Genomic DNA, 11790 nt, shown 5'->3' on the forward strand with positions numbered 1-11790 from the left:
CCACAGGACTCTCGTACCCATAAATTATGGCAAACCAAACTACAATTGGGGGAAGAGTGTACGTGCGTGCGTATGTGTGTGTGTGTGTGCGCGCGCGTGTGTATGAATATGTGTGTATGCGCATGTTTGTGCGCGCGAATGAACAGGAAACAAATTTAAAAAAAAAAAGGCAAAGAAAAGACGACTGTGAGACTGAAAAATCGAGAATTAGGGAGAGAGAGAAAGGTTCACACATAGGCAACGTAAGGAAAACAATATATTGATTATATTGCGTGGTACGAACAGAACTGTGATATTTTATTGTATAAATTTACGGTAAAGAAAAAAAAAAAAAAGATGAAGAAAGACGAAGAAAATATGAAGAACAAATTCTCTAAACGGATATAAACTTACGTAGAAGCGGGATATTACTGTATTTTACAAAGAAGTGCATCCTTAAGCCATTCAAAACGCAATCGTACGGAACGCGCGTGCGCACGAATAGCCGAGCGTCCCTTTGGGGATTGAGTACTTTTCGATTATTTAAAAAAAAAAAAAAAAAAAAAAAAAAATGAAAACAGAAAGATTCTCTCGTCGTGGAAGTTTCATGAATGGGTTCACAAATGATCGAGAAACCGTCGCTTTCGACGTAGATGTATATCCTCTTTGTCCGGTCCATTCTCAACTTCGAACGGGACGCTCGGTGGTTTTTTTTTGGAAGGGCGATCGCGGTGCCCCAGTGTCTAATCGTTTCCTGTTTGTAAAGTATATATATAGATATATAATATAGATATATTATATACGAATTAAATGTTTGATAAGAGAGAAAACCAGCGAGAGAAACTGAGGGAAAGAGTTACGACGGGAGACGGATCTCTCGTTTGCGATTCGAAACGATTTTAAGAGGCACACATGTACACGCAAACAAACACACACATACACACACAGACATACATACACATACTCGGTTAATAGGTAGAAGAGTAAGTAATTACGCTACGTCTGTAAAGTTTCGAAGGAAGATCACTTCTACGCGCTACTGATCGTCCCTAGCCCCCCCACCCCCCACCCCCGATCCCCGTGAATAAAAGAAAAACGGAAAGAACGTCAAAGAAAATCGTGTTTCCTAATCCCTCGAGAACAAGGAATTTTTACTGATCGAGGGCGAGCGAACCGCTGGCCAATTTGCGACGAGTGCCACTGGAAAATATTGTCCTGTCAGGAAAGTGTCAGAAATTGAGAAATTTTTTTGTTTTGGTTTTTGAGACAAAATAATTAGAATTCTAATGTTTATTCAACGAGCGGTAGACGAACAGTTTATCTTTTATGCATTACCTGAAAATTTTAGGAAGATTCTCCATAGAAATTTCAAATATTTCCAGGAGTGAGTTTGTTTGAGAAATTTTGAGAGACTCTTGTAGTAGCACTTGTTTTTGTAAGCATTGAAAGATTTCACTCTTGTAAGATATTGTAAATAACGAGTAAAATTGAATGCAAAAAAATGTACACGAGTCTGAGATAATCGTAAATCGGGAATCGTTTCTCAAAATTGAAAATAAAAACAGTTGTTGTCATTAATTTTCTTGAAAAGGTATCTTAATTTTGACTTGGATATATTTGAAGAATTAATACTGAAAAATAACGCGTAGTATTTATTTTACGTATCTCTCTCAGAAAATAAACAACAATTCTGTTGAAAATATCAAGCAACATCTCTCGAGATTCAATGTCGAAAATAAACCACAGATATCCATAACAAAAATTTGTATTCATCCAAAGCGACGTTTAGTGTTTCACAGTGGCATTCTTCGATAAAAGGAATAACTAGAATCGTTACAGTTAGGCGTCACTATACATTATGCAAAAGAGAAGGAGCTGTAATAGGGGTGATTGCGACCAATGAATTCCCTGGCATTTTATTTATACATATTATATATAATTATAAAGCTGTGCACCAGGTGGTCCCAAAAATATTGAAATATAAATATCAGTTAGCAAAACTAAATTCAAAGCCAAAAAAGATTAAATAGAACCACGAGATCCAGATAAAAATGAAATGAGCTCCAAAAAAAAAATTGCATTGTTTTCATTAAAAGCCTGGAATTCTTCGAGCCGCGGTCACCACACCGTGTGGTACTGCTCGAAGCAGGAAATATTGGCCGCTCAAGGTCACGCGTATGGGGCACCCCCTACTCCACCTTGTGGTTCTTGAAAGACTACGAAACACGAAGTAAAAGACATACAAATGATTCTCAATGAGGTTACTGACCATGAGCGCCTAAAATTTGCTACGCCTCGAGCACCAGTTTCATCTTATGTAACGCGAACTAGTTTTGAGCGTTGTTCCAGCGGGATTCCCCAGTTTTCGAAGAATCGTGACAAGGAGGAAAGCGTCCAGTCATTAAAATTAAATCGTCAGCGTGCACCCAGGGCCGAATCAAGATTTTATGTAGCAATCAAGAACGCCCTGGTAATGTTTCCCAATGAGAAAAGGATCGAAGAATAGTAAAATTGTAATAATTATTTAATGCTACAATTTTGAACAAAAGTATTTCTTGAAAAAATAAAAATACTCGTTACGTTTTGTTCAAAGAGTAGTTTGAAATCCGACATAGAACTTGCTTCGGGAATGTGTACAGAGGTACAGTACTGTTCCTTAAAAAGAATTTTGTCGAGTGAGACTCGAGACTGTATCGAAATCAGAAAATCTGAGCTGCAAAGGATTAAGACGACCCTGTCCTCGAGTAAGCGAAGACCACTAGGTTCCATCCTCCGAAGCTTAAACCTTAATTCGGCCCTGCGTGCACCCTGAACGCGATACAACGAAATGACGACCATCGTTCCGCGCGTGACTTCGTCGCACATTCGCAAGCGTGGAACGCTGCTCGTCCGAACCGAGTTTAGAGAACAGAGAAACGATCGCAGACAAATAAAGAGAATAAATCGTGCGTTTTTCTTTTTCCTTCCGATGCGAGCACGGCGACGGTACAAAAGAAAAAAATGAAAAAAAAAAAAAGACAGAAGCGTGAAGAAAACGAGATGACGGAAGAAGGGAGAAGCTCGAGCGTCCTTCGTTCGAACGGCCGAAATTCGTACAGGAGCGCGTTTCACCGATCGGGGAATCCCATTTTCGAAATCGATGCCCGCGCATCCCGCTGTTGCAGTCGAATAGAGGAAGATTCTTAGGAAAAGGCTTCCTGTGTGAATTTCGTCGACTGCGGCGAGTTCTGGGCATGGAAGAGGAACGACTACTGCTGTTTTCAAGCCAGGCCAGGCATGGGCAACTCAGATTCTCGCGGGCCATGATAAATATAATAAACGCTATCCGTTGGTAAGCATTACATAACGTCACAGGAAGAAGCAACGAGTGTGCAGGTGCTATTACTGTATTAAATATGGCCACGTGGCACGTACAGTGGTCCCCCACTTGCCCATGCCTAGCTTCGAGAAACGAGGATTGTTGTTAGAGGTGTCGTTCCTTTGGTCCTCGCTCGTCTTGGTTCACGGTCGGGTAATATCACGACAAACGGAAATTCGCGTTGTATTTATAATCAATTTTCAAAGTTTCTCGCGACCATTACTTCTTGAATGGCCGCGCAACCCTTCGCGCGGCCAGACCTTGTAAAACAAATCCCGCCCCATCGTCGACACTAACTGTTCGTCCTTTTTAACAAATATAACAAAACTTACGTCTTACTAATTGCGAACGGCGACGTGGAAAGCCATTGCAATCGAATCTAGATTAAAATTTCATCGGGTAGCTCACGAATCTCAATTTAGAAGAGATTGCCTTGGCGTTCTGCATTCGCAAAGTGTTTTGTAATTCCTCGTCAAGCTGCTTTTGGTTTGAATATTTTAATTGACGTATGTTTATATTTTAATTCCTTACGAATTAACGCTAAACCTACCACAGCTGAACAATAAAATATGTAAATTTCAGTTTTAAATATATGTTTCATGTATTATTCAATTCAGTAACAAATGAAATATTTTTTAATTCAATTGAGAAAGGTTTCTGTAAGACACATCGTGTATCAAGGTAGAAATAAATAACGATAAAATGTCGGTAGGTTTAGTGTTAGTTTATATTTGAGTTAAAAACAACTGCACCTGCAGAGCTGTTAGATGACTCTATAAGAAAACATCGTGTGCAAGCCAAGATACTTCATTTTGCGCTGAAATATTATAAATTTCATAGTTTCACTCTCTTCCGTTAGATGGCGCATAAGTCTGAATGATCAACGTCGCCATCTATAAAGAAATGCACGAAACTCATGCATCGGATACTGTCGGTATGGTAAGATATGTTTATGCAATCGATAAAGTAGAACCTCTCTTTCCACATACCATAAAGTAGAAACATCCCTACAGTCGATATCCATCGGCAAAATAGAACTCTTGATACCGTTTTATCGCGCACGCGCGCATCTCGAGGTATGTCATAATCAGCTGATCAGATGGCGATGAAAAGATGGCGCACGTGTGGGTGAATAATTCCGTTGTCAGATAACTGTCAAAAAAAGATAGCCCGAACAAGGACTCTTCGTTCACTGTGTCTACTGTGTGTATTGACTGATTGCACTACATTATGGCATTTCTCGAGGTTAGTTCGACGTTCTATTCGAACGTTTAATATATTGTTTTACATGATTTGTGACATAACCTAAGCTTCAACGCCTTAACGTTAAAAGCATGTTTCTTTTTCAGTGGAGACGCATCAATTTCTTCGACCTCAAAAAGGAGGTCGACGGTGGAAAGATAGCTGAAGCACTCGGAGTAAGTTTCTTTCTTTTCGAATCCAAATTTTTACGAGACAGTCGTTGTTATAGGTTATGTTAACGCGTTTGGGATTATTCTGTTCAGGAGGCTCAAGTCACCGTAGCTACGAGTGGTAACGGCAACTTGGTCTTCGGAGATAACACTGGTGTCGTGCATATAGTAAATAGGACTTACGACATCACCACTTTTCGTGCATATGAAATCACGTTAACGTTAGCTCAGCAAGTTCAACATTCCACTCTCTTATTTACCATTGGTGTTAGTATATATGTGAAGTAGTTACGTGCTCGTTGTAAATGTATGTATTACATGAAACTTCTCTTCTTAGGAAGACGAACCAGGTTGTAATCCTACGATGAAAGTTTGGAATTTAGGTAAACCGGACAAGCAGGGCAATCCGACATGCATTCGTATAAGTAGGGCGATACCTAGCTACAGAGCAGTTCCTGCAACTGCTTTATGTGTGCATAGTAATCTCTCGTTAATGGCTGTTGGTTTTGGAGATGGTTCCATTATGCTTTATAGGTAGTCAAAAAACAACAAATTCGACAGGAATTCTTCTTTATTATTTATCGTGAATTTTAACATAGAATTTTCAATACTTAGGGGTGATTTGACTAGGGAAAGGAAGAACTGGATAAAGGTGTTAAAAGATACCAATCTTTCGATCACTGGTCTAGCTATAAGATCCACAGGCAAACAAATCCACTTGTTCGTCGCGACGCCTAAAAGTGTCTTTTTATATAACGTTACCGCTAAGGGTAAAGAATTTAAGTTTCCCTTGGATGACATGGGTTGTGCCAGAAAGTGCAGTGTCCTTACAGAGTCTATGCAAGACAGTCACTTCATGATTGGTCGCGACGATGTAATAATCTCGAGAGAATTTTATTTCGAAGCGCGCGATAAACATATTTCTGTTAATAAATTCCTTTTATATTAGGCAATCTATTGCTATACGCCAGATGGTAGAGGTCCTTGTTACGCGGTAGGAGGTCAGAAAATAATGTTGGAATGGTTTAGAAGTTATTTGGTAATTGTAGCAAAAGAAGCTGCCAATGTTCCAAGATCAACCACCATTTCTGCAAAACCAAGGCAAACATTTTATACGCGTATTAATTATTACGTTATGCATGAATACGTTTACCAACAGATTGTATTTATTTGTAGTACTATAGAACCAATACCTCCAGGAGTAGATAAGCATATAATTACAGTAATCGATATACAAAATAAGTTCATTGTCTTTTCTGCGTCGATGCTCTCTGTGCAAGCTGTGTTATCGGAGTGGGGTGGATTTTTTATACTTAGCGGTGACGGCAAGCTTTATCATTTAGATGAGAAAGATTTGCAGTCGAAATTGGCGTTACTTTTCAAAAAGAATTTATACGATGTATCTATAAGGTAAATGGCACAGCTTTAAACTCAAATTATCGTAAAAGTATGTCGCGTTATAGCTTAATATTCCATTACTTTTAGAATAGCTAAAAATCAACAATACGATGCCGAGAGTCTCATAGATATATTTCGACAATACGGAGATCATTTGTATTTAAAAGGCGATCATAACGGTGCAATAGAACAATACATAAAAACTATTGGCAAATTAGAGCCTTCGTATGTAATCAGAAAATTTTTGGACTCGCAGCATATCGATTATTTGACGACTTATTTGCAAGCGTTACATAAAAATGGACAGGCAACGGAAGATCATACTACGTTGTTGTTGAATTGTTACACAAAACTAAATCATACGGATAAATTGAAAGAATTCATCATGGTAAATAACCATTAACTTAAATCCAATTTCAATGAACAATATCGACGTCTATACCATTTCGCCTAACAATTTTAGACGAAAGATAGAGAGGTTGATTTCGACGTCGAAATTGCGATAAAAGTCTGTCGTCAAGCATCGCCAGAGGATGCCCTGCTTCTCGCTCAAAAACATGGTAGACACGAATGGTACCTTCGTATTCAAATAGAAGACAAACACGAGTACGAGAAAGCGCTGGAGTACATTGCAACTTTAGAGTTCGAAGAAGTGCGTTTCTAAATTTGTTTGAGTTCGTTATAGATCGACTAATCTTAAATAATTTTTTAGGCAGAGTCTAATATGAAGAAATACGGCAATATTCTTATAGAAAATGTGCCAAAAGAATCTACACAATTTTTAAAAACTTTATGTACCAATTATAGGCCTTCCAACAAACCACTTGTAGACCAGGTAAAATCATCGATATTATATTGGTGTTGATGTAACAGGAAAGTCAACTCAAATGTTTCTTTTTTGTTCAGGAAACATTAGATGGTACCATGGACCAACATATTGACAAAGCCAATCCCGAAGACTTTATTCATCTGTTTTTAAACAACTCGGAACAACTAGTAGAGTTCTTAGAGCATCTAGTAAAATTTGATACCAAGTTAGTACATCGCTACAAGTATTCCAAAAGAGTACAGTATTCCGTATTTTTTAATTTAAATATCCTAATGTAGGTGGAGTACTTTGGTGTACAATACACTAGTAGAACATTACCTTCATGTGTGGTCAGCCTTAGACAACGATGTGGCGAAAGTACAATACGAACAGAAAATAGTTCGGCTTTTACAAAGCTCAGAGGCATGTTACGATAAAGATCAGATATTAATCTTGTGCCATCAACATAACTTCAAACGTGGTCTACTATTCCTTTACGAAGAAAGTAAACTGTATGTTGAACTTGTATAATCAAACAGACTATTGTCTCCTTTTTATCTTGCCTTATACGTTAATTTATTTATAGATATCAGGAAATATTGCGATATCATTTACGAGAAGGTGACAGCGAACAAGTTTTAGCTACTTGCAAACGATTTGGCCATCAAGATCCAAATTTATGGGTTCAAGCTTTGTGGAGCGTTGCAAGGAACAAAGAAGCTCCGCTCAAGCTTCTTGCAGATATACTAACTTACATAGGTATATTTCAACATTCTTCTTCTTCTTCCTTCGTGTTGCGCATTTCTTTCGAATAAAATACGTATTATCCACAGAACAAGAGAAACTTCTGTCGCCGCTGATGGTAATCGATGCAATTTCAACTTCGCTTTCTTGTACCTTGGGTGACGTCAGAACCTATTTAAACAATGTATTGCGAACGAATCATGAACAAACGCAAGCAGATGTAGAATTAACCGAGAAGTATCGGGCAGATACTTTAAAAATACGAGAACAAATAGAATCTATCAAGAATAGCACGATAATCTTCCAGGGATCTCGTTGCAGCGCGTGTCATTATCAGTTAGAGCTGCCGTCGGTACATTTTATGTGTCAGCATTCGTATCATCAACAGTAAGTTCATATTATACAAAGCATGAAACACAGTATAATACCTCATACATGTATGTCGGCATTGTCGTTGATTCTAATTGGAAATTAAGGGTGTAAGACTTTGTTAGTATTAACCTTGAAGAATCTAAAATATCTTAACAACTAATTATTTTGTCATTTGTCAGCTGTTTCCAAAGCTTCTCTGAGAACGAAAACGAGTGTCCAGTTTGTTTGCCAAACAATAAGAAGCTGTTAGACATCATCAAGGCACAGGAACAATCGAGAGATCTTCACGAAACGTTTCACAGTCTACTCGATCGCGCGGAAGATCCGTTTTCATTGGTTGCTGACTACTTCGGTCGCGGAGTATTTAAGAAATTAACGGTGATCACTGATACAGATAAACCGTTGTCAGCTGCATCTACAAGATTCGAAGAACCACCTAATTACGGACCAGGAGCGGAAGCCAGGATCCGACTACTAGAGGGAAATAGTTCAACTTTAGGTAGTTAGAAATTTCACTCTTTTTTTAAGTACCAACGTAGAGTTTATAACGATTAAAATACTGTATTATGCTATGTTCAACTTGTTAGGAAAAATTGAGCCCCGTCGACCCCAAGATAACTTCCCTGTAGCAGCGGATGATCGTCTACGATCATTTCCAAAACCTGACGTTTATTCCTCGTCGATGGAAGGAAACTCTGGTGGTATGAACGTGTCCACTTCTCGAGAAAATTCAAGAAAAGTTTCACCGGTGCCTATAAGGGAGGCTCGAATTTTGAACAGTTCGACACCAAAATCGTCGCCGATTCAGAAGGCTTTCGTGCCTCCGAAAACACCGATTGTGCCATCCAAACTGTTCAAAACGAACGACTATGATGAATCAAAGAATCCATTTTCCGAGGAAAAAGACGAAGACCATTTAAATCCGTTCAACGACGATGACGCTGATGACGACGACTATAATAAAAACCTGAACCCCTTCGGTAGATAAACTTCATTTCTTTCTCGAGCTCATGCATAAATAGTAAATGAATTAAAGGTTATCACACAGACCAAGATCTGTTGAGGCTTGAAAAGAAACATACAATGTCGTAAACATTATTATTGTATGCATTGTAAATGAATTCGATAGATTCAGTTTAGCTTCGATTAGTGCGATTCTCGTCGGGGATACAACCGTTCCTCCTTGGCTGTCCTCTTCATCTATCATGAATTTTGTATTATTTTTTCACTTCATTTATATAAAAATATGAAACAACCCGATCCTTGATCTCTCGATCGCGCGACTAATGGGATTTTTTTGACATAAAGCATGAGACATAATAATTATATTAAACAATTTATTGTATATATTGCTTTACACTGTGTTTCAAATCACAATGTATATCCACAAAACAACTATTAGGATTACTTAATGAACAATTTTCATGATAAAAAAATACTAAACATTTTACGAAAAAATACATCTACCAAAGTAAGTGTTTCCCAAATCGCAATTAATAAATAAGTTATACGTGAACATATTTAGAACTATATTAAACATGGTCCAAAATGTCTTTCCATTCGAATATTTTGTCGCTTATTCTAAAGGCGCTATAACTGTCTATACTCTCTGGAGTTCTCGGTTTTATACAGACGGGAGTGCAATACTCTTCGGAAGACACAGGTGTGAAAAAGTGAGAAAGTACAGGTACAGCGTCTCTCTGCCTTGGCTCTGGATCTCTACTACGAGTTAATCTGCTTGGCAATTGTTTTTCGTCGATGGACAAATCCACCAAATTTTTATAAATTGCTTCATCAAGAGGAAAATCCAGAGCGCTAGAAATCTAAAAATGCAAACGTGATATTATTTCTGTATACTATTTGTAAACAATCTTTTCTTTAATACCTTTCCATTTATAAGGTTTTTATAGGTGGCTGGTAAATGCTCCATATCAGTCACAATTTTTTGTTTTTCCAATTGATTTAATTTATTGATTGTACACATAATTGAATTGTACTCTGGCCTTGCTAATTTCTCACCTGAAGTACATGGTCTTATGTGAGCATTTTCATTGGTTTTTGGAATCTTAAAGTCATTTTGCTTTTTACGTTGTATTCCTGGACCAATATAAGGTTTAATTTTGGGACCAATTATGTCTCTTACAACAGTCGTCTGAACAGTAGAAGTTTTGCTCTTTGATGTAACTTTACCATACTTATGGCATGGCATAACATTAATAGTAGTAGATTTTGTATTCAGTTTTTTAGGTCCAACTGAAGTAGTAGATGGTTTAGATCTAACATTTGACTTCTCTTTATTAAAAATAACAGGACCAGATTTAGTTTTACAACATGCAACTTTTAAATCTACTGTTCTTTTAATTGTATTCTTAATACCCTTTTTAGTAACTAAAGCATCATTTTCTTTTCCTTGTCTGTCTTTTATGCAATCTGTTTTTGATATGTTTCTTTTGGCACAGTTTTGCAACTTAGGTACTTTATCAGAAATCTCATTTGGTGTGACTAAAGGTGCTGAAAAAGTTGCAGCATTGCTTGGGGATTCATTAGAACCTTTAGATACATGAGTCTTCTCTGAATTTACTTGGATATTTTGAATATTATTAACATCACTTAGGGGTTTCGGATTTTCTGCTCTAACAGAATTATCGATTGAACAAGGTATAATTTGATTTGTACAAGGAGAAAACGTTTTGCTAGATACTCCTAACGATTCAGTCTTTTTTACATTACTGATAGATTTGAAATTTTTACTTTCTTGATTGCCACATTGTTTTTTTGGTTTAATTAATATAACAGGTTTATCTAGAGTCACAATACTTCTAATTCTTGGTTTATTCGACTGGGTAGTATTTGTTTGATCTATTGAAGATTTTAGTCCATCATTTCTCAATTTATCAACATCAGTTTGACAAAATCTAACCTTTGGTTTAACAAACAATTTATTGTCCTTCGACATCGTGAAAAAGTGTGGCAAATATTCAAAATAAGAAACTTGTAAAATGTTCTGCTCAAAAATTTAACACTACACAATTATGAAAGTGTTGACAAACATTTAAACACAGCTGTCCAGAAAGCTGTTAAATAAATATCAGATCACAAATGATCTTTTAAATTCCTTAATAAAACCATTACGCATATCCGACGGAATAACTCGAGTTTCATTTTCGTTTCATTTCAATTCATAAATATAGAATAATTAAACGTTAATATCTTAGGCTAGGACCATAGAACGAAACGGTCTCCCTCATACTTTTCTCTCTCCTCTCACACAGTCTTATTCCTCTCAGCGTGTGGCCTGTAGCCACCGCTACATCTTTGTGGCGACCCTCAATATGCCCACTGGAAGCAACTAGGTTAGGTTAGGTCAATTTAAGCTAGTTACTTTTAGTCCCTACGTTAAGTTGTATATAGTTGTAAATATAATCGTGCAATAAAGACGCATAAACCAGAGATTCCTGTGTAATTTCTTATTTTTTCCCCACATCCTGAAGAAATGCAGAGCCATCTAACGGTGAAACGATAGAACTAAATATACTTAATTAGCGCCATCGGGTGCCAAGACTCCTAAGTTTTTTGCGAAACAATTCGTACGTTCACCGCTAGATGAAAACCACTAACTTCAGTAATTGATCCATTTATCAATATAAACGAAAATTCGATACGTACCGGATTTTTGTCAGAATTTGACTCCTGGTATCAGGAGCACATGATATGCGAAG

At 37.3% G+C, this 11790-nt stretch overlaps 2 protein-coding genes across 3 annotated transcripts; one reads left to right on the plus strand and one right to left on the minus strand.

The window, feature by feature from the left end:
* Nucleotides 1-4439: 4439 nt before the first annotated feature.
* LOC128891821 (vacuolar protein sorting-associated protein 11 homolog) lies at nt 4440-9257 on the plus strand. Of its 2 annotated transcripts, XM_054151658.1 has the most exons (16): nt 4440-4582; nt 4687-4755; nt 4843-5016; nt 5087-5283; nt 5365-5623; nt 5699-5850; nt 5926-6159; nt 6235-6535; nt 6611-6799; nt 6860-6982; nt 7054-7181; nt 7255-7467; nt 7542-7714; nt 7789-8086; nt 8251-8570; nt 8659-9257. In XM_054151658.1, exons 1-16 carry the CDS (start codon nt 4568-4570, stop codon nt 9057-9059), a joined length of 3246 nt encoding a protein of 1081 aa, XP_054007633.1. In that variant the 5' UTR covers nt 4440-4567; the 3' UTR covers nt 9060-9257. The 2 variants fall into 2 exon arrangements, with proteins under 2 accessions (XP_054007633.1, XP_054007632.1); XM_054151657.1 differs by having other exon boundaries at nt 5699-6159.
* A 136-nt stretch (nt 9258-9393) lies between these two features.
* Nucleotides 9394-11441, minus strand: LOC128891826 (uncharacterized). The gene is made up of 2 exons (XM_054151670.1): nt 9957-11441; nt 9394-9894 (listed from the first exon to the last, which is right to left on the minus strand). Exons 1-2 carry the CDS (start codon nt 11025-11027, stop codon nt 9604-9606), a joined length of 1362 nt encoding a protein of 453 aa, XP_054007645.1. The 5' UTR covers nt 11028-11441; the 3' UTR covers nt 9394-9603.
* Between the last annotated feature and the right edge of the window lie 349 nt (nt 11442-11790).

Source organism: Hylaeus anthracinus, unplaced genomic scaffold (assembly GCF_026225885.1).
Source record: "Hylaeus anthracinus isolate JK02 unplaced genomic scaffold, UHH_iyHylAnth1.0_haploid 12002, whole genome shotgun sequence".
NCBI lineage: Eukaryota > Metazoa > Arthropoda > Insecta > Hymenoptera > Colletidae > Hylaeus > Hylaeus anthracinus.

What these genes read in the sequence shown, in the direction of transcription:
- LOC128891821 (XM_054151657.1), top strand. An exon ending in AGATAGCTGAAGCACTCGGA is followed by an intron (nt 4,756 to 4,842) that starts GTAAGTTTCTTT and finishes TATTCTGTTCAG; the next exon opens with GAGGCTCAAGTCACCGTAGC. An exon ending in TTATACGATGTATCTATAAG is followed by an intron (nt 6,160 to 6,234) that starts GTAAATGGCACA and finishes CATTACTTTTAG; the next exon opens with AATAGCTAAAAATCAACAAT.
- LOC128891826 (XM_054151670.1), bottom strand. Translation starts at nt 11,027, where the DNA reads ATGTCGAAGGACAATAAATTGTTTGTTAAACCAAAGGTTAGATTTTGT. An exon ending in AAAACCTTATAAATGGAAAG is followed by an intron (nt 9,895 to 9,956) that starts GTATTAAAGAAA and finishes TTGCATTTTTAG; the next exon opens with ATTTCTAGCGCTCTGGATTT.